We start from the raw sequence: 23,154 nt of genomic DNA, 5'->3' as shown, positions 1-23,154 counted from the left end.
TCTGTAAACATCAACTAAAACACACATAATACGAATTTTTCCAAATGTACTTTGATAGTTGTTACTGAAATCACATTGTCTGGAGGGTCCATTTAAAGCTTTAAGGTTCAAGTGTCAAAAACCTTGAGCGAAGACTTAAAAATGGCCAAATATGAAGCAAAGCAAAAGATTGCTGGACAAACTAATCCCTGCTGTGTAATTAAGTCATTCCAGTCACACCTATTAACATTTACAGCGCTGATTTGCTGCCTTTGTTCCTGTCCACATAATAACCACTTGTGGCCACTTCTTTTAAAATAAAACTCCTGTTTCCTAATCATTAACCAGTAACACTGATGACTTTGTGTTTCTTTACAGTCTGCGGGGCTCAAATTCTATGTTGGCATACACGTCTCTCTCACCCCGGCAGTTTGGGAAGGAGTGGTATCCAGGTCGACAGCGGTCGCAGCGCTCGCCCTCTACGCTCTGCTGGCACAGGCAGCGGCCTAAAGCATCGCATATCCCACCCAGAGTCCCTCTGTAGTCACAAATACATGCTGCGCACAAAACACAGTGGAAGCATTTAATTTAACAACAACAGCAAACAAATTAAATCTTAACAGAAATTCAAATGTGTATTCCTAGTGGAACAATAATGTTTGCTTATAATTGAGGCTGAGCTCTTTCTTTAGCGGAACTCCAAAAAAAAAAAGACTGACAAATACTTCCTTCAGTTGAACTATTCTCATAGTGTGGCACACAGTGGCACAGCTATGCTGGTGCCCACCCCACCCCCTGCCAGGCCCCGCCCGGTAGGGGTTTCTGAATAGGCTTGGCACAGCCACCCAAGAGACTACCATAGTTTTCTTTGCCTCTAAGCAGCTCCCAAACATGAAACCAGCTTTTCAAAGGCTGTTGATTGAAAGACAGGCTCTTGAGCCTACACGTTAGAGGTAAGTCAGTGTTAGCATACATTCTCTGACAGCTGAATTGAGTGGGAGGAAAAAAATCAAGGGCTGATGGTTTTCACTTTAATAGCAATGCCATATTACTGATAATGGATTTCCCAGCTTGAAGGAAACTTATAAATATTATTAGTTTCCACTAAATAGCCCCAAATGGCCACTGCTATCATGAGACTATTTGAACATAAAGTCCCATTGATGGATGAGAAAATGTAAGATCACTGAACTGTTATTCTGAACAACTGCATGCTATCTGCATGTATTATACCAGTATTTTGACCAGCTAAACACAATAAATGCCAGGTTACACATGGGCTACAAATTTAGCCTTCAACTTGACTGACCTCTAACACGTGTTCTTAAAGTTTAAATCAAGACAAAACAGAGTCCGACTCAGTGGCACCACATACAGACCACTAAAGCTCTTTTGAAAGCCTCTAAGTAAAGTAAGTCAGGAATTTTTAAAAAAGGGTACCCTATAAAAGACCTTTGTAAAGGGCCAAGTTTCAGTAACGTTTTCAATGTTGCAATGAGAATAAAAGCACTGCCATGAAGACACATCACATCAGGTCTAATCACACTCACGCTGACAGCTGGGCGCGCCAAAATAGCCTGGAGGGCAAACAGTGGGACCTATAGAGGGAGAAAATAAAGAGGATGTAATAACAGCATTTTAAGCGGATGTTTAAAAATGCCTATCAATCTAAGTCTGATATGACATACTGCAAAAGTCTGTTTACTGATCTTACCCACAATGGGACCTGCAGGAGATTTGGTGGTCGCTGGGTACACTGGATATCCTGATTGCAAAAGAGAGGAACAAAATTAAGACCTCCAGTGACGGGAAAATGTAATGAAGTAAAACCTCAAGTGTCAACTTTATTTATTGCTGCGGGGGGTGGGGGGGGGGGGGGATTTCTCTTGGTGCAGTAATTGAAATCCACATAACAAAAACTACTCACGTAAAAACAAACATCCCCCCACGCCAGCGTTTTGAAGTTATTCACTTTCTTGCCAAGAGATAGACGAGAGGATTTAAGCAATGTTTGCATTTGAATAGTAAAGTCAGTGGTTAGGCAGCTCCGCTTAATGTAAACTGTACACAGGGGGGAAACAACAAGCCTGGATTTGCACAAAGTCTAAAAACAACTTTTCATCATTTTATAAAGGATTAAGCACCGACTTGGCTTGGGAGGAGTAATAAGGCCTGAACAGTTCAGCACATCACCACTGTCACATCCATTCTTACAAGTACACGATGTGTATGCATTTAAAAAAGCACACTGTAACCTATTTAATACTGAGCTTCAAAGGAACTGGTAGGCAGACTTTGTTACCTTTGGACAGACAAAAGAATGACATAGGCTCCTTTGTCCTGTAAAACCGCTCAACTATTTTAGGTATTGTTTACTCAGACTTACTTACTTACTCAGACACGAAGCTCAAGCATTTGCAGACGATGTGCAGTTAATGTTTCAGCTGGTGCTGCAGTTACACAGTTTTTTACAGTTTGCCATTAACCTGTCGTTGTCAGATTTTATGTGTACAAGTTACACATCTTCAGTTTAAAATCCAACAAGCTGCAAACATTTCGTGCCGTGACGGAAAACACCAAGCAAGCACCTCTTCAAACCCAAATAATTCTCTCATGACCGAGTCAACATGTTTAGTCTAGTTTGGCAGTGCTAACATGCTGATGATAAGGACCAAATGTTTAAAAATTCTGTGTTAGTAAAACATATCTCGAGACTACAGACCTGTGTTGCTGTGTTTGTGTAAGGATTGTAGGTTTCGATGATATCGACGATCAACATTAGATGATAAGACAAAAATGATGTGAGTCTTTAGATTTCTTTGTTGTCACACTGGTTAATTTCCAATTAAATATGAATAACTTTAAATTAGCTTGAAAATAGATGTGTGAATAGAGAAATCGAGTGCTGTAGGAAATTCAACAGAAGCCGGTTTTAAGCAGGTTTATCAATCAAAGACAGAGAAAAAGATCAATATTACTGTAAGAATGGCTTTAGCGCCTTGAAGAAAGAAATGTAAAATGAAACATCGAGCAGCTTATCTCCAGTCATAGCAGACTCCTGAATCTGTTGGCAGATCAGATCAATGAGATTAGATGGGGAAGTTTTTTTATGTGTCCACTACCTGTAAGGCATACGCAATCATGAAATAACTTCACAAGTGTACTCCTGCAAGATGTACTTCTGTCAAAAGGCTTTGGACAAATGTGTTTGTTCAGGGGGAAATCTGAGAGTAAAACAATGTTGATTCATGATTCCAGCTGTTAAAGATCAGGTTCAGGTTAACTGACCATGAATAGTCGTACCCTTCTATGAAAAAGCAAAGTCTTCCCTTCAAGTCCAGATTCAAATGAGGTACAGGAAAGACTAACTGTACCTTTTTGTTGTTTGCAGCAACTGCAGACAGATTTGTGTCTTGTGATTTTTGAACATGCAACACCAAAATCATGCATTTAGCACATTTGTGCAAAATGTTAACTTAGCATTTGAGAACAAAACTAAACTTACGAAAGCAGTCTGGGTAGTAATAGTGTCCATCAGCACAGCGATCGCAGTTTTCTCCAGCAAACTGTGGCTTGCAGATACACCATCCAGAGCCCATTTCACAGCCAGCTGTAGTTCTTTCGTCACAGCCGCAGGCTGGTAGATGTCATGTGATTTTATGAAAGAAAAAAGAAAGTGCCCATGTTAACATGTGCAAAATGTAGATGTAAAATACACATATAGACAAACACATGCATCATCAGAGTAAAATCCATCTATTTTCTTCCTGTTATCTACTTCAGGGTCACGGGGTGGGGTGGGGGGACTGGAGCATATCCCCGCTGCTATTGGGCGGGAGGCGGGGTACACGTTGGACGGGTCACCAGTTTGTCGCAGGGCTGACTCAGAGACAGTTATCCTTTCACACTCATATTTACACGTATGGGCAAATGAGAATCATCAACCTGTGGGAGGAGGTCAGAGTACCCACACAGATCCTGCAAACTCCACACAAAAAGACCCCGACCACATGGTCGATTCGAAACCAGCAAATTCTTAATGTGAGGCAACAGTGCTGATGATGATGCCCACTCAGAGCACAAATTGAGGTTAAATACCCAAAATTTTCACAAAGTAAAGTAACACGTACAGAAAGCTTTCAACCATCCCAAATCCCAAAACGAGAGCTCTTAAAAGTTAATAATGATGAACGTTTACTGACTCTGAACACCTTCAGCTACTAAGCTACTTAATTGAGTTTGTGTATTTTATGATGAAATTAAAAGCTCTCGGGTCAACCGCTTTAATTCCACTACTTTGTCATGTGCAAACACAACTGTCAGCTATTTATACCAAGAGGAATAGTGATGGACCATTAAAGCAGTGTAAACAATGGCAGAGCCCAGTTTAGCAATAAAACAAGCGGCGGTGCCAGTGGTGCTTGACAGTGGTGCCATCTGTGTCAGTCTAAAGCGAGGTGCTAAAGCCTTTCTTTGAATAAAAATACACTTTGGCTTCACTCACTGCTCACACATGTTGTAGGTCACATAACAACATGGTGGGACAATATTTGATTCCCAAACTATCTGTTGTCGTATCTTGAAAAATGTCAGAGAAGCTGCAAAAACGGATTCCACAAAAATACACACACGCATGCATAAACAGTATAGGCTTATATTTCCACAGTCTTTTTCATCAGTACATAGTAAGGTTTTACAACATCAGTATGTTGGTTAGGATGTCTCACGCATGGCTCTACAACTGTGGCAGCACTGGGAATTTTGATTCACTCATTCAGACCAGTTTAAGCCATATCCAGCCACCCCCACTGTAAATAAAACAGAATATATTTAACATAATATAAAATTCTCAGAATGAGCCTAAACACATCTAACCAAAGTTTATCCCCACTGGCTCCAGAACAGACTGGTAGCAATCAGATCCATGCAAAAAATTAAAACAGCATTTTGATGTGACACAGACAAAAATGTGGCTTACGTATGCATCCGGTGGGAGACTCAGTAGGTACACCGTAAGGCCTGTAGAAGCCTTCAGTGCATCTCTCACAGTTCACTCCAGCAGTGTTGTGCTAAAGAATGATACAGAACAAAATTAACTTAAGTCTTGAACAAAAAAAATATTAGTTTAAGATTCTAGCTTTGCATCAATCTATGTGGACATTACGCAATACTTGATATTCATAACACTCCATCTTAACATAACACTCAATTCAAATTTATCTTGGCAAAAAGAAGGTCACAAAGTTCCTAGAAAGTTTCAAAAAGAACGTTTGCTTTGGCCTCACACAGCAAGTTGCACAAGTTTCAAACTGAAGTATGCAATATCCAATCCTCTGCAAAAGACTTGAATGATATAGAGACGCGCAGTATGGAATATTACTTCACTTTCTATCCTGTTTTCAACCACACACATGCAAACATAAGAATCAGTTTAGACTTGATACCCAGTACATACCTGGCAGTTGATGCACACTCCTCCTCCATCAAACCTGCCGAAGGTGTCTAAACTTGTTCCCCTTTTTTCCACCTCTGGGTCGTAATAACAGTCGAAGGCATGGGAGAAACACTGGCAGGCTGAGGAGGAAACCCCCCAAGACAAACACACACACACACACACACACACACACACACGCACGCACACGCACGCACACGCACGCACACACACAGACAAGTATTATTCTATTCTGTCAGTAAATTACCTCTGACTCCCCCTTTCCCCCTGTAAGTACCTTAAGCTACTCATTCTCTTAAAAGGAATATTAAGTCAAGGTTGTTAAGCATCAAGAGAAACTATAAAATCCAAACTAAACAAGATGGCATATCCTCTTCCTGTAATCCACCCTGTCTTATTAATGATTATGAATGGGTTGGGTGCATTTGTACTGCATGAGTGCACTGACTGGATTACAAGTTTCCTTCCTTGCTTTACTTCTGTGGCTGATGCAAGGTTATGTTTCATGAAGGCCAAAGTTGTCAACAGTGCAAAGCAATTAGATTCCAGCTGGCAAAGGCTCTGCTGATGGACTGAATGGCTCGCTGATAAGCTCTCACTATCTAGGTCGGCGCAGGGTTGACTAAGCTCATTGACCAGCTACCTAAAGAGACAAAACCCAGTTATCCTGAAGCAAGTTGTGCACCGTGCTGTTCATCACACATACCATATCAGGAATGTCCTCCCAGCTCTTCACTGAGGCTCACCACAATACCATATCAGGGCATCCACAATAGGGCTTAAATATCAGAGGCAAGAGGACACTTCAGTCCTCTCTGGGGGTAGTAATTCAAGGAGCCAACAGCATGGGGAGTAGCAGAGTGTGGTTTTGGTTACACACTAAATGAAGTACTGTACATGTATACTTACGCTGACACTCATTTGGGTTGTCAACAGTTGCAGCGCGCCATGGCTTCTGGTTAAATCCTGGGCAGCAGCGGTCACATGACTCTCCACAGGTGTTGTGCTGGCACTCGCACTGGCGACTAAAGAAAGGAGACGAGACGCCTGTATTCAGTAGTAGTGCCAAGATGGCTTTTCAGAGAAAAAGTCCCAACTGTACATTGATATTTACTGGCACACACAGTCGGGTATCTACAAACTCAAGGACACACAGCGGAGCACTAACATTCATTCTGAAATCTTATTTCAGACAGTCAGACAAATAGACATTCAAATTTGCTTCGCTTTAAGCCTTGTTTTGGTATCTGCGCAGCTGCTATTCAGCGTTAATTCTTCCTGTCTTCCGTTTGATGTTCAAGCTTTGTGTAGGTGAAAACAGCCGCTTACAGCACCTGGAAATTACAGCGATGAGAGCGATGAGACAACCAACTTAGTGAAGCATCCACGAATCCTGCCCTCTTCTTTTTTCTTGGACTTTTTTGTTTCAGAGTACTAATGCTTACAATGGTTCAAAGCAGCACTTTATCCCAAATCTTATCACAGCCAGTAATCAGGGGAACTAAAACAATCTACTGCTTTTTATAATGGTGAAGTCACTGCACAAACAACATAATTGTGCTTTTCAGAAAGAAGTGATCACTCTTGATCTTATCTATGCTATACCTCATACACTAGAGGCAGCATTTGTAATCTTTGCCTCTTTTCTTTCAGAATTAAATCCACTTTACTGTAATAGTTGTACACAAGAGCCCCAATTCTACAAAAAGCTCACTGAATAAAGGCAAGTATCTTTTAGAGCTGAAGGTGAAGTACGTATTACTAACCTATTTGGGTTGTCAGGGTTACGGCCTCCACCACACATCTGTGCGTGCCCGTGACAAACACAGCGTCCGCCAATGCTGATGTCTTTGATGCTGTAGTAATACTGTCAGCAAATAAAGAATATGTTATCAGCAGCATAATTTCCAAGCATGTTATCAGCAACTTAGCGACATCAGTCACACCAGAACAAATGCCTGGCTCTGCTTGGCAGCAGAAGTGAGTCACACATGCTGACAAGTACAAACTTAAACCATGACCCATGAGATAATGCTAGTTTTATGGGGTGAATCAGTGCGTGAGATAACACAAGATAAGGCAGCCAACATCACTGATTCCCAAAGGTTCGAATAAGGAAAACTAAACAGATGTTTTAGACACAATTGTAAATCACAAAGATACAGTGCTGTGCAAAACCATCATGTCTTTATATTTTGCCAAAACATAAACCAAAAAAAATGGTTTGTTTAGTTCTAACAGGCTTGACAGTAAGTATTTGGTAGCACCATATTTATTCTTCATCACAGCCTGAAGCTTTCTTATCATTTCTTTGGATTTTGGCTGCCTTTTGTTTCATTCTCTGTCTAAATGATCTCACATTGCGTCAATAACGTTGAGGTCCAGGCTCCTGGAAAGGCCAAACCATGACTGATAGCGTTCCACTGCATGTTTTCCTTTCCAGGTATGCTTTTACTGCATTGGCAGTGTGTCTAGGATCATTGATCATCATTGGCACCTGCTGCCAATCAGATGCTTTCCAGATGGTACTGCATGATGGATCAAAATGTGATATTATTTTTTAAAGTTCATAATTCTATCAGTTTTGACATGACATCCCCTACCCCTCTGGCTGAAATGCAAGACCAAACCATGACAGAGCCTTCACCATGTTTTACAGATGGCTGTAGACACTGTTGTACTTCTGGCTTCTTGACAGCCACCTTTGCACTAAGACCATTTCTGATGAGGCTTCAGTGAACAATAGCTGGATCAACTCAAAGGTTAGATCTATCTCTCCGGTCCTAGGTCAGGATATTTTTCCTTCTTAAGGACACAACTTTCAGATAACTTTCATCGTTAGGTCTGCCACTTTTGTCTTCCACAAGTTTCCTCAAAGTTTTTTTCAGGACACACTGCACACCATGCTGAGATATACAAAGTTTTTGGGTAATAGAGCTTTGGGATTCACCTTGTTGCTGATAAAATGTTTTTTTTCTTCCTGTCAGAGTGTGTTATCTTTGACATATATTCAACTGAAGAAATGGAAACAAATAATTATTTGCAACATAGGTGCCTTTTTACGCTTGAATTGTTTATAGGTGTTCCTCTAAAAATGGTCAAATATAAGGACTTGACTGAAAGCAAGTGAAAAACCAGCCAGTGTTCAAAGAAACACTATGACAGATATTTCAGATATTTTGCACAGTCCTGTACACTACACTCTGTATCAAGGGAATTACCAAGATGACTCACATGATAGATAACAGACAGACCTGGCAGTGGGTCTCAACACAGGTGAACATGTGGGCAGGCCTGTGTGCTTGTTTCAGCAAAAAACAAGCTGGCAGGTGGGTGCTGCAAAGGCCAAATGGGAAACAAGAGCCTGCCAGCATGACACCATAGTGTGAGGTTGTTCAGTGTATCTCACCCTGCGTGTAACGGTGGGGTCTCTCTGGGCCTTGGAGATGAGGTGGCCGAGCAGGGTGTTGGTGCGGAGGAAGTGCAAGCGGATATTGGTAGCCTTTGTAAAGTCTTGCAGCGCAGGTGAGTAGGTAAAGTTTTTGGCACCCGGACGGCCGTTGACAAGAGATACCACAATCTAAACAATACAAATTTACAATCCATTTACAATCCTTATTACAATATCAAGCTATTTGATTTACTCCAAAAAAAAAAAGGAGAAAGAAATACATTTTTATTTTACCTCTCCATTCTCCAAAGGGATGATCCGCGAGTATTCTGTGATGCAGAGCTGGTCGTCATCATTTAATAAACGGGCATTGGGCTGCTTTCCAAACCTCTCAATACACTCACGTGCTGAATCTGCCAAAAAAAAGAAGAAGAAGAAGAAGAAGACACCCTTTATTCTTTATATTTTTATAATAAATCATTTATTTATTTAATTAGTTCTCTTGTCAATGTAAAGAAATTACATTGGCATCTTCACAAAAGGATCATGTTCCTTTTGCATGACGCAAAAGGAAAAGACCAAAGAAGTATAATTTTAAATGGAAAAATTGGGATTTTAAATAATCTCAACTCTCTCTCTATATATACACTGGAAGGAATAATATAATATGCAGTTGCAGTGTTTATGCAGCTAGAAATAAATATTTTTTAAAGGTAAAACCCAAGGTTAAGCTAATAGTCTCTAACTCATGATAGCTCCTGAAAGAACACAAACTTGAAGAGAAACCTTGAGACTGTAAAACAGATGAGTCACAGCTGTGTCTCCTGGCAAGCTGTGTGCACGCATCCCACCCTCCCTCAGATATCCCCAATCAGCACATACAAAATATGCATTAAGTATGTAAAATGGTAGCAGTTCAGTGTCAGATTTGCAGCGTGTCACCACCTGCCACTTTTAATACACCAAAATCAGATTTAAGCTGACATTCTCGCATGTTTTCAACAAGTCAAATTAAATCAAAGGTTTTCGTTCACACCCACTCCCTGTCTAAATCTGTCTCTGATTAAACATACTGCAGTACAAAGTTTTAACTCTGTCCGCAGGCCTTTTTCTTTACAGAAACACTTTGACTTGTCATGGCAGGAAAGACACGTGTATAACTAATAGTGTTAATGATGACCACACTCTTTTTGCCTCTGCCAGTTCTAGAAATGTATAATACCCTGGATTGCTGTGATAGCTTTTGGTAGGCTGAATTTTAAATCCTTTCCATAAAAAGGCCCAAAGCTGTGTAGTGCAGAGACATGAAACTCTGCCCTATCTGTGTATTTATGACTGAAATTGTTTTTTTTTTATTTAATCCACAGAGAAAACCTTTATGAGAACAGAGTCTAAAAGAATCTGTCATCACTAATTACATCATTATAGACAACAATAGAAAACGGCACGTATTTATTTTAAAAGGCATTCTGCAGACCTGCACGTTTCCTTGATTTGAAACTCAATTGAGTAATTGATTCAAGTTGGCACCACAATCAAGAGGATTCAATATTTGATTCACAGCACAAAAACTGCACCAGCTCGCAGGAGAAGCTTTTTAATGCATTAACATATGAACTTACGTGCAAAATACTGCCAGGGGGTGAAGGTTCTCCCATTGTCGACAGACCTCTCCAGCACCCACAGGTCAGGACGTGGTGAATTCGCAAACTTAATGAGGACATATGCGACATGGAAGAGCTAAAAAAAAAGAGAGAGAGGAAAGAGGAGGGTAAATAAAAAAGCGCCCAGTGTTCAGAATGAATTGTGGCAAAATACAGTTTCCTGTACTTGCTCTGTCAAAGTTCCCTGCTTGACCTGGAGCTCTGAAGATTTCCTCTCTTGTGAATGTATGGACACAACAACAGCTTGGCTGTATTATCTCTGTAAATGATCACCACAGAATTAATGGCTTTGAACGAGGAAGAACTTCCTGTTTTGAGCCCTTTTATTCTTGAGTCTCAGCTTTAGCGTTATCTGTGTGGCCAACATTTGTCAGAGTGTATAAACTGGTGCAGGTGCAGGTGCAGCCCACATGATCCCTATGCTTCCCCGAACTTTCTATCTTCACCTCCCATCAGAATACTCAGTCCACACGAGGCCAGAGAATGATGTCAATGACGGTTTCTGCCAACACTGAGCTTTCAGTCAGGCCCATGATATTCACCACAGTACATTTCCTTTACAGTTCGTCAACATCGTTATCAAGCCCTAAAAGCGGGTGACTTCAGCTTGATTGAACATTGTACAAAAGAAAAGTAATTTGCGCCAGTCAAAGGTCTCTTTGTTATGACTTGGCATGGACTTGCCATAGCTTGGATCGCAAACGTTTTTGACACCATCCTGCACGTGACACCTGCAGTGTCAACAAAAAGGCCTTGCCTACACCTGACTACCACACCCGTCCACGTCTTGTTTAGCATGGTTTAGAAAGAGTTTATCTAAAAGCTGGCACGCGGAAACATTGCATGGTTCAAAAACATATAACCTGCAGTACCTGCACTCATTGCAATGCTCATGAATGTAACTGCATCTACATAATGCGGTGCACTACTTCAATAACAGACATTTCTACAGACTGTCTGTCTTCGAGGCGGATGAAGGCAGGCCCACACTCGTCCAGCATCCCACAGCACATTGATGAAAGCCCAAGGAAGCATTTGAAATATTCCAGTTACTGACTTGCATGAGACGAGGAGCTCTAATACAAACATATCAAAGCAGAGCAAAGTCTGGCAATGCATCTGCTGTGGACTTACTGTGTCGAAAAGGACCCACAATTATACTGACAAGAAAAAACCTCAAGTTCAAGAAGCCCTTAGGTTGATGGATTGTGAGAGAGTTCAGAGGTCAGTTACGGAAACGTCCGCCTTTTTTTTCTGCCTGAAGATTGCAGACAATCACCAATAAACAACAAAACAGTTTGCAAATCAGGAAACGTCTTTAATCAGGGTCTAAGCGGAAAGTAAATAAAACAACTTGCAACCACAGCTTTGAATAGGGTGTGTCCTAAAATTAATCAGAGAACACTTCCACCCGCATGCAACAGGATGCGCAACTAACAAAAAAAAAAGATGCACGGCTGCACGAGACACAGGCTGCTATCTAAAAATAGAAGCAGGAGTTGCCTGTAATCAGCATGCTGGTTCTGATGAGGACCTGCAGGAAGTTTGGTTCACATGGGCTGCAGTGACGTTAAGAGATGTCAGGAGGGTGAGATGGCACGAGTGTAAAAAAAAAAGGAAAGAAAAAAAGAAAAAGGGTCGGTGCAGTGGCGAGAGACTTGCTGGCTGGCACGCAGACCCATCTCAGATTCCAAACATAGCGCCACATTCCCCTTCCCCCCTAATGCCCCCAAAGCAGAGCGTGTCCCTGCTTACAGGAACCTGCTGCTGACATCAACGTTCAGCAGTGAAAATCTCCTCCACCACTTGTGATGATAAAGATGGCAACAAGATCCTCCAGTGTCACAAAAAATAAAAAAAAAAGAAGCCAAAGTCCAAATTAGAGTGCTGAAACAGTCGGACACCAGCTGTGTTTCAACAGAGATTTGGGTTCAAGATGGGTAGTGCAACATTTAAACTAGCTTCTTGGGATACAAACTGAGCTGTAGTCTGCAAGTCGCTATGCAATCTCAAAGTTTAGTTACAAGTAATGCGATGATGACACAAAGATTCAGGGACTTATTATTGACTTGATGCCAAACACTGAGTGTTGGCAAGATGAATTCTCCGGAAACAAACACAGCTAGAAACAGACAGTGTGATCTTGGAAACTGCTTAAGCAAAGCCATGCCTGTCCTGGCATGGCTTTGCTTAATTTCAGGCCTGTCTCTCCAACTGTGTCCTGCCAGTCTAAACACATGCTCTTGAAATATGTCCAGCACCTACGTATTGTTTGAAGGAACCATGAAATACTGTAACGGCATGTTAAGTGCATGAGTAGTGGCACGAAAGACATGAAACACATTGACAAGCTTGAGGTAAAAAAAACACTTGGAATGGCAGTTGAGAAGCACCATCCTCTCCCCCTCCCAGCATCTGCAGCTTCGTACTGCCGTGAGGTCTGACTTCTCAACACCCACAACACAGGACTGTGTGGGTGGGTGTCAAAAAGGTCAGAGTTTTAGCTTTGACAGGTTTGACAACTACCCTCTTCGCTTTTTACCACCCTTCTTAAATTCTTGACCTAGACCTGATGTCATATATATAAGGTGTAAAGCATCCAGATCTCCTCCAACCTCCTAATTAACGCAACAGAACAACAAAGCCATTCACATCCCTCGTGACCAAACACCTTTTTAACAGCATAACAACATATTTTCCTTTCCTTGTTGGGCTTGTAGCAATGTGTAAATGAATTCTGACACACACACACACACATGCACACACACAGATCATTCCTAAATCCATCAACCCTTAACATTTCAGGCCCAAAACTGTCCACATGAATAACCCATTTTGTATGTGCGACAGCTCAGAAGTGATATACTTGCACCATTCAGTGTGATCTGCAGCCCCACTGTTGCCTCTACACAGAGGTTCTACCCTCTAACTTCACACATGCTTGCCCCTTCAGGTATTAGAGCTGTGGAGCGGCACTCACAAAGAACTACAAGATCTCAAAAGAAAAGAGGTGATTGCATGACCCTTGGGTTGTTATACTCCTTTTAGGCATGCCTGCCACATGGATCTCTTCAATTATAATCTTTTTGTGTAGATCAAATGAAGTGTACTGTAAAATGAACTGGTTAGGGTTTTCTCACAGCTTCCTCAATCATCAAAATGTTGTGTCAAACATTTCCATGTCTTTTATTTTATTTTATTTTAATGTTAAACAGGTAGGAAATGAAACATAAGCTAGCAATACTGCTAGCAATATTGAACATCATGATCCCAAAGTCCAACCAAAGGGTACAACCAAAAAAAACTAAATCTAGATTGAGAGCACAATCCTGACAGTGAGCGCCTGAAAATCTGATATAAAATCAGAAGAATGCAATTTAAAGGAGGGGAGGCATCAGCTTCTGTTACAGTGGATCACCCGTGCCAGACAGGACACGCTGTAGTGCAGTGGGGATGGAGCAGTTGCACTCCAGTCTGTAACAATGCAGTGTACAACTGTTTGTCTGTGTGCAACAGGTGGGCTGTGGAAGGAGAAGGGGGTAGTCTGGTATGTTTTTCTCTGTCTCCATGACAGAAGTTATATGGTGACGACGAGCAGTTGGCTAAAAATTGCACGAGAAGTATTTCTGGTAATAATGCCGTACATTTCTACTTCTGCTTTGAACATTATGCACTCAGTCGCCACTTTATTAGGTAAATCTGTTCAACTGCTTCTTCACTTAAATACATAAGTAGTCAATCACATGGGAGCAACTCAGTGCATTTAGCCATGTAGGCATAGTTGAAAATGCCTTGTTGATGTTAGATATTCGAGGAGAATTGCCAGACTGCTTTGAGCTTATAGGAAGGCAACGGTAACTTGTATAACCACTTGTTACAACCAAGATGAGCAGAAGAGCATCTCTGAAAGCACAACTAGTTGAACATTGAAGTGTTGGGTGATAACACTACCACAACAAGTGCCACAGGAAACCGTGTCTACAATTCACACAAGAGCAACAAAGTTGGACAAAAGAAGATTGGAAGAAAGTTGTCTGGTCTAATGAACTCAAATTTCTACTGGCAGGGTCAGAAACAACATGAAAGTATGGATCCATCCTGAATGGTATTAAAGATGCAGGCTGGTGATGGTGGTGTAATGGTGGGCGTGTTATTTTCTAGGCACACTTTGCCAAGAAAATAACCACTTGAGCTTCATTTAAAGACAGCCTACCTAATTACTGACCATGTACATCCTTTTATATCCACAGTGTACCCATCTTTTGATTGTTGCTTCCAGCAGGATAACACACCATGTCACAAAGCTCAAATAATCTAAATCGGGTTCCTTGAGCATGAGTTTACTGTACTCAAATGGCTTCCATAACCACCAGATCTAAATTCAAAAGAACACTTCTGGGATGTGGTGGAACAGGAGAGTCGCATCATGGATGTAACTGTGCGATTTTAATATGGATCAAAATCTCTGAGGAATGTTTCCAGCACCTTGTTGACTCAGTGCCACAAAGAATTAAGGCAGCTCGGAAGGCAAAAGGGGGTCCAGTGTGACAGTAGTTATTTATTGGAGGATGTTTTAAAAGCAATGCAAATTCAAAACTGGCTGTAATGTGAAGAAATCAGCGATCTAATAACCAAGTGATAGAATCTGATTGCAAAAATTGGAATCTAAGCAAAAAAACTAAAAAAAAATATTTATGGAACACAGTGCTTTAGTAGTGATGTGTAAAAGTCTGCTGCTATGTTGCAGCATTGTGCTGCAGTATACATGGGTGTATATATGGGTGAGCTATTCATGAAACAGCCCTGTCAAATGGGTCTAGGAAACTTCCCATTGCATCAATGCCTGCGTCAGTAAACCTGTGACCACTGAATAACATCACTATGTACAAACTGGTGGCGTGGCCCTTGAAAAGGTGAACAGATCCCACGTTAACCCCCACAAGCTTTTCCACATCACAGCTCCAGATTTAAGAGGAGCTGCTGTCCAACAGTCACCCGTGATGCACTCTGCTAATGCTAACTAGCGCAGTGTGACTGTTAGTGTAGTTGTAAATATCTGCTGGGTTGGCCTGGCGCCTCGGGCAGCCCAGCTAAAGACAGGCACTTACATCACCTCCATCGTCACCGAAGCAAACGGGATATGTAACAGCCAATGTTGTCTCAGGGGTGAGCCAACTATACAGTATGAAGAAATATTTATTACAAAGCACAGATAGGCAGTTCTTCTACAGCAATTTACTCACTTCTTTGACTGTTCAGGATTACATAGGCAAATCACAGCTTCAATTAGGATTACAGCCTATACAAAGTACAAATCCGCTTCTAACATGGTTTCAAGAGATGCAGTGCAGCCATGCAAACTGAATCTGGACCCAGAAGGTCATCCATGCACACAAGCAAGCATCATGCATGGTTGTACATTAATGTTTATTAGATTAAACGGCATCAAGGGTGCTCAACAAGCCAGGAAAATTAAATGTTTTCAGATATAACTTCTATGCTATGTGTTTTCTCTTTTCTCACCACCAAATTACACCACCTCTCTATTTCTAGCCATTTATCTTGTGAAAAGACAAGGCCAGGTCACTTTCAGCAAGGCTTAAAAAGGGCCAAACTTTTGTGAGAGTCTGAGAGCACAGAAAGGATGTCACACAATACCGCCTAGAAGGATTCTAACACAAAAGGGGGCGACGGCTGCAAATAAAACATTCAAACCAACTTTTGTGGGAGGTGAACCCCCGAGAAAGAGGATTAGGTTCCAGGGGAATGTCTCCAAAATTGAGTTCTTGGAAGCTTTATCTCTTGACGATTGCTGAATTATAGACAGAACCAAAAACATTGCATTAACCTGAGTCACTCTCTTAACACTTTGTTACAAAGCTAAATCGTAGGTCTTGAACTTATTCACATCTTCTAAAAAGTGAAAGGTCTCAGTGTGCACACTACCAAAGCCTTCTAAATTAATAACCTTCAAATCACAAATAACAAGACATTCTGCAATCAGAGGCTATTTAAGGGCTATTTAAATATGATAAACACCAGACGACTTAAGAAATGCCTCAAAGCTAAAAAAGAATGAAACAAAACACGCAATTAATCAGAACCTAATTTAAACTACTAGGATCCAATATTCACTCAGTCACTGCCTGACTTCTACCAATGAGAAGCAGCTCACTCTCATCAGACAGACTGCTGCAAGGCCTATAATGTTTGCCTCACATGGTCTACTCTGGGTTCACTCAGGCAGATAAGCACATGTGGTCAGGGCTCCTAAAATACATTCCCCAGAAAAAAGGAGTGACTGGTAGCCTGATACATGGCATAAATATTTAGAGGAACAATGGCTTACTTACTGTGCCCTGTAAATAGGTTCACAAGGAAAAAGGTTCTAGGAAGAGAAGCTACTTTTTGCAGTCATCAATTCATAATAAGTATGTTTCTGACAAAATGTGCTAAAATAAAAATGCACAACACAAAATGTGTATCTGTGCAACCTGCACATGCCTATGTATAGTCCAAGTTATTCACTCTAAGCAATTTCCTAAACAAGTAAGTAAAGAAGTGATGCCAAACATCATATTAAGGTGTTTAGGGGGAGTAACTGAAGATCACTGTGGTCGTTTCCTGATTGAAGGTAGGATTTGTCATGGGTCATAGGTCAAAAAGCCAAGAAGTCACAAAAACAGGGAGCAGCTTGCCTTGGCCTGTCTGAGACAGGGGGCCTGTGCAGTGTAGATTGCTTAGCTGCAGGCAATTTAGAAAGCGATCCTGCTACAAGAAGCATTTGACCTCTATGGCCGTTAACGAAAGCGGTGCAAAGTTTTAGCAAATGTTTGCCTGAGAACTGGTAAAAGGTAAAACACATTGTGTTTCCAAATATTCAGTCTTGGTTTTGTCTGTTAGACTCAGATTAGTTTGTAAGTCAGTTTTAATCATCAACCCAAGCAAACTATATGGTGACCTGATTACAGCGCCACATAAACCAGAACGGCAGTTAAACAGCACAGACCTCACCCAAGGCCAATACAGCGATAAAACATCACAGTCACTTATTCCGAAAAATAAATAATGTCATAAATACGCATGCCAGAGTTTTTGAAAAACAAAGGTGAAAAATCGAAAGAGATTTTTAAAGTGTACAATGGCAGTAAGAGGTCAGGACCAAGAAACACGGGTGTATCAGTAATCTTTTATCACGATGTGTAAATGCTGCACCTCCACATTCTCATTAGAAACTTTGTTCCTTAGTTCTTGTTTCTCTTCCCAACATCTCTAAAATCATTACTGTGAGGGGATACAACATACAAAAGAGATCTTAGTAAAGAAAGTGAGAAAAAAAGTTGGCTTAATACAAAGAAATGCCCATGCAGCGACAAAAGTCTTGAGACAAAACTCAAATATCAGGACAATCCATAACTGTCAAGACTTTTATTGTAAACCAAAAACGTCAGCTTCCTGTTGATGGCATAGGCAATATTCATTTTTCCAGGGATAATCTCATTCAGTAATAAGACAATAAATCCCCGGGATTTCAATGTCCCAATCCTGGCAATGGTTAAACTCTAAAAAGTCATTTAATTTATTTTAAAAAATGTCATATTACATATTATGCAAATTCATCTCGACTTGCCTGCAAGCCATTCCCATTTTTGCTCTTCCTCTCCGCACCAACTTGCTACATGAATGGAGACGCAGCCTTGCTCCTCTCTGTGGAAGTGTTTGCTTTGTTAAGTTGAGGAACTTGGAGAGGATGCTGTTTTTGTGGGTCAGGGGAGCAAAAGGCCACAGAACATATTATCAACAATGGAGCTGTTAAAACAAAAAAAACTTTTTTTTGCCTAAGTTGACCGTCCATCAGTCCTAAACACCAGGACTTTTTTTGTAATTGTTTTTAACAAAAACTATAACCAAAATCTTATTAGCCTACTGCTCAAGTTAACCAGTTTTATACATATAAAACAACTAACAAACCACTTTGCTTTTAATGTATGTTTGGGATCAGTTTTCACGCTAAAAAATTAAGTTGTTATCAATCCGATGTTTTCCAGATGGCATTGCATGGTGGTTCAAAATATTTCCATCAGTTCTGATAAGATCCCAACACCCAAATGCAGATCCAAAACATGACAGAGCTTGGGTTTTACAAATGGTTGTATATGCTCACTTTGTACCTCTCACACTGACGATGATTTGAATCAAATTCAAATCAAATTTTGATTCATCAGGCCTGTCGCCATTGTTTTACAGTTCAGTTCTTCTGTAATTTGACATATCTTTTTTTCCCTGTTTCCCTGTGGCTTCTTGACAGCCACAATCCATCTACTGTTGATAGTAGATTATAAATTGTGTGTTTTTGTGACACACAATTTATACAGTAACAAAAGGAAATACAATACAATTTAAAACTGTCCTTTTGCTAAGTTATCTGCTATGTGTAGACACAACACTGGTTCATCCCTTGAGTTAGGTGCCTTTTTTATGGTTGAATGATTCATAGATCAGCGATAGGCAGTTTAACAAACAAACAAAACACATTCTTTTGAAAAGAGTCAGGAACAATGACTGAATTTAAAATGAGTGGACGAGATTTCAAAGAAAACCTTTGAGAGCCCATCAGAAGGCCTGAAACACTATTGCTAAAAATAATAATAATAAAAAAATTGCAACACAGGTAAGAAAAATATAAATAAATAAGGGGAAGCTCAAAACTTTTGCACATTGCTGTATGTATAGATGTGACTCCTCTGTATGCGGGATATTGAATATAGCCTCCCCCCTCTTGCCATGAATCAACACCACAGGAATCTTTGACTTGACTCTGTTATCAAACAGCTAATAACGAGTTCCTTTGGATTGTTACATATAAAAAAAAAAAAACGCTTGCTGTCCGAATCTTTGTTTCTGAGACTGTTATTAGTACAATAAATGAAAATGCCCAGTTATGCCCTGACTGCTTCTTGCAGTGATGACACATGTTCCAGCCAAATAAAAAAATCTAGATAAGTTAGCAAAAATAAAAACTTTAAATTTTAGTCCAACTGACAGAGTATCCAACAGAACCACACTGCCATTAAAGCCAAGGCAGCAGGATACTGGTGTAATTTATCATAGCAACCGTTCAGGTCACTTTATATCAGTTTAGTCTAGCTTCAAACTTGGCAAGCCATGCTTCAAACGGTCGTCTTTGAAAGAGACAGACCGGAAACAGCTCTGTCAAAAGAGCCCCCCTCTTTGAACCTCATTATTCTAACATAAACATCAAGTGTACCTTTATCTAATATCTCTCCTAAGAGCTGTACAGCCACCTGCGTTGCTCTTGAAAGAAACCACAGCACCCTTTCAGCTCAGTTTAGCCCACATATTTCACTGTATACACAATTGATCCTATGGATTTAAAAAGAATCTACAAAGCTATTAAAGTTTTACACAGAACACTCAAAGAACACGGCAGCTTAGAGCACTTTTCTGGATGATGCACAGGCTTATGTTTGTATGGTGGAAGAAAGCCATGAAACACAGCAATAGGGTAAATAAAGCACACCCCAAACATCACATATATGAATGTAAGTAACCTGGTCAGGTAATTGATTTGGTATTCTAGAGCAAGGGTGTTAAACATAAGGCTCAGGGACCAGAATCGGCCCAGCCAACTGGACATCTTTGGAAAATATAAAGAAAGGCATACATTTTGGACTTTTAACTGCATTTTCATACATTTTACAGCTCGTCCTACTGATGAAGCCCTCCCCCACAGTCTTTCATACTACAAAAAGTAATGAAGTAAAAGAAAAGTTCTTGTTTATTTCAGTATCTACAATAGTAATGTAAGTTTTGGGGTTTTTTGTTGTTGTTTTTCACAATGTGTCCACGGTCAAATAAAGAAACAAAATTTTTCTGGTTTATATTTACAGTCTGGGCAACGACCTACCAGAACTTTTTTCTGTAATTTTACACATTTATTTTTGAACAATTTAAGCCCAAAGAGTCGTGCTGACAGATTTCTTTCATTAAATAGAGCAGCATTTCTTTATCATGTCGTAAAACTTAAGCGTGCTGTTGAAGTTGCACTTCTTATACTGAGATAAAAAAAAAAGAAAAAACTGTGAGATAGGTGAAACGGGTGTGTTGTGTGTGCATATGTAGTTAAGATTGTGTTGTATTGAAGGAAGGCAGGGTTTTGTTTGGTTGAGTTACAGTCCGAGATCTAGCAACACTCTTCTAGAACCCTATAATGCAATAATACTGCTTTCCCTGCTCCCAAATAAACTGAGCATTACCACGTATTAAAGGCAGACATCTCTAAAAGCCCTGCATGTGTCCATCCTCTTGGAAGCTTGGACTATATTTAACCATGCAGGAGCTTTGCTCAGCTCAGTCTGTCTAAAAACAGAGACAGAAAAGCCCACACCCATTGTCTGACACAGTGCCCACTGGGAGCCAAAGATGCAACACGTGTGGAGGGGAGCACTTTTGCTCCTCTCTCTCATTTATTTTTTTGAAGTCTTCTCCAAAGCTAGTCAAAACCCTGATCACGTAAGAGGTCCACGCCTCCACCTGAACTTCTCCTATTCGATTTTACATTCTCCTGATCCCTAATCCAGAGACAGCATTCCTCTCTTTCCTCACAGTGGATAATTGAGCGTGAGGTGCTGTTTTATGGGCCGTTAGCCAAACTCCTGCCAGAGACACACAGCTCAGGATGGAAGCATACTCTCCAGCTAAAGGGGCGTGAATCTGATTCCTGGCAAGAGTCCAACTGCAGCACATTATTCACATGATTACTGCTAGCTGAGGTGATGAAGCTCACACTGAAAACATAATCATGTTACACCTTTGGAATACTTATGAAGGGAAAAAAGAGCAGTTTAAAAAAAAAAGGATTTCTTGCCGGCATATCGAAAATAAATCAGCAGCAGCAAAAACAAAGCAAAGACCAATAACAAAAAGACATAAAGTGGTACAAGAATATAACAGACTTCCCATTTCACACCAGCAAAGGTGCTCTGTCACCTCACACAAATGGAATAACTTATTTCACAGCCACAAAGCAATGGCAAAGGAAGACATAAATGTTCCTCTTCTCCCCTTGTAACATTCAGGTGCTATGTTTTACTGACACCACTGAGCTATCATTATTCACACAGCTGGTATCAGCCAGGAGACATCTGTTCATGTGTAGTGTAAGTTATGATAATCTCACCTGTCCAAGGTCCAGGGTAACATTCACCTCATTGTAGACAATCCCCCTGGAGAGAGGAGGGCTCTGCCACCACCGTTCAGTCCCGTCAATGGCATTGGTCACAGGGTGGGCTTTGTTTGGGTCAACGGAGTTGCAGTAGTCACAAAACTGACCCTAAAAGGTATCAGGTTGTTAGTATTCAGAAACAATTAGCAGACATGTTTAATAATGGTGGAGGTGCTTGCAAAAGACTTACCTGTACTGCCAAAAGTTAAAAAAACAAAAACCAACGAAACAACAAACAAAATAACAACAACGACAAAAAAACATATAAGTATGATATCTTTAATGTAGATTAATGAAATTCTTGACTCGAAAAAGCTTGGGAACGCTCTTATTAAACTGTACATTTTATAGTATTATAGGGCTATAAAAGCCTTATTGCCCTGGGAGATCTCCTGCGGAAATAAGACCCCTGTTGAAAGGGCATTTCCTTTAGAAAATGTGGAACTCAACTACAATGGTGTAAAACTATTTCTGGCAGTTGTGCAACTTGGTCAGGGCGGGCAGTTAATTGTCACGGTTCCCGGAGGGGTTCCTGGTAGTACTCACAAATAGGAGCATTGGACTGGGCCATTAAAAGGACGAGTGGATCGCTAGTTACAGGAGTTCCCACATTACAATGTAATCACCACGTCCTCATCCTTTTACGCATGCACGAACGCTTATTTCCTTACCTGTATATTTTGAGTAAGAAGTCCATTTGTAGGCCCTCCGACTAGTTTACAGTATAAATCATATCTCGGTGTGCCAGCCTCATCCTGTCCGCAGGTTGCTGTAGCGGAGATCCCGGAGCCCTGTGCGAGGTTAAAGTATGGTGGATTCAAACTGAAACCTGTTAAGTCATTAAAAGTTTGTTGTCCGTCCGCGTCCCTGAAAAGCGTCAACCCAAGAATAAAAAATCCAAAGAGGAGATGAGCTCCTCTCATCCCTCTCGCCATGTTCCAAAATTACAGATCCGTGTTGCTGAGCGCAACCCGCAGCGTGTCTTGTCATCTAAGGATCTCCATGAAATGCGCTAATGAGCTACGAGTTACGCGTGGGGGCTCTCTTTTAGCGGGTTCACGCGTCTGTTAATCCCAAAACGACGCTTTTAAGTGGATCTTCTGCTGCTTGGAGGTGTAATCTCTTTCCATCGCATGTCACCAAACTCAACGCAGACAGCACTGCGTGCTCTGAACCAGACGGTGCGGCACACTGGAGCTATCAGGTGTCAGGTCGATGGTCTGAGCTCGACGCTGGTCCGCTGAGTGGGGCCAAAGGTCTGCCGTCACAGAATTCACCAGAAGCTCATCTTTTGTCCCTTTTTTTTCTTTCCTTTTTCGGTGTAAAACTTTTTTTAAAAGGATTTAACAGTGTAACGTCACTGTGTGTGACCCTGTTGTGAGACTTCTAGGAGCTTTTAAACCAAAACATCTCCAAACACATG

General features: G+C 40.9%; 1 protein-coding gene across 1 annotated transcript in view; it reads right to left on the bottom strand.

Annotated features, from left to right (window-relative positions):
- The window catches only part of LOC134617573 (laminin subunit alpha-3-like), a 58,761-nt gene extending 35,878 nt beyond the window's left edge, over positions 1-22,883 (bottom strand). The window contains exons 1-13 of the mRNA XM_063462863.1: positions 22,403-22,883; positions 21,687-21,839; positions 10,445-10,562; positions 9,117-9,235; positions 8,841-9,011; positions 7,198-7,298; positions 6,341-6,456; positions 5,435-5,553; positions 4,958-5,048; positions 3,485-3,616; positions 1,694-1,744; positions 1,530-1,577; positions 402-536 (exon numbers count right to left, since the gene is read on the bottom strand). Of these exons, the coding sequence (XP_063318933.1) occupies positions 402-536; positions 1,530-1,577; positions 1,694-1,744; positions 3,485-3,616; positions 4,958-5,048; positions 5,435-5,553; positions 6,341-6,456; positions 7,198-7,298; positions 8,841-9,011; positions 9,117-9,235; positions 10,445-10,562; positions 21,687-21,839; positions 22,403-22,666 (1,618 nt within the window). The 5' untranslated portion in view covers positions 22,667-22,883. The remainder of the gene's footprint in view (positions 1-401; positions 537-1,529; positions 1,578-1,693; positions 1,745-3,484; positions 3,617-4,957; positions 5,049-5,434; positions 5,554-6,340; positions 6,457-7,197; positions 7,299-8,840; positions 9,012-9,116; positions 9,236-10,444; positions 10,563-21,686; positions 21,840-22,402) is intronic.
- Positions 22,884-23,154: the final 271 nt, after the last annotated feature.

Source organism: Pelmatolapia mariae, linkage group LG18, assembly GCF_036321145.2.
Source record: "Pelmatolapia mariae isolate MD_Pm_ZW linkage group LG18, Pm_UMD_F_2, whole genome shotgun sequence".
Classification (NCBI taxonomy): Eukaryota; Metazoa; Chordata; class Actinopteri; order Cichliformes; family Cichlidae; genus Pelmatolapia; species Pelmatolapia mariae.
The sequence above is the reverse complement of the archived record's forward strand: the minus strand, read 5'-3'. Positions and strand labels throughout refer to the sequence as shown.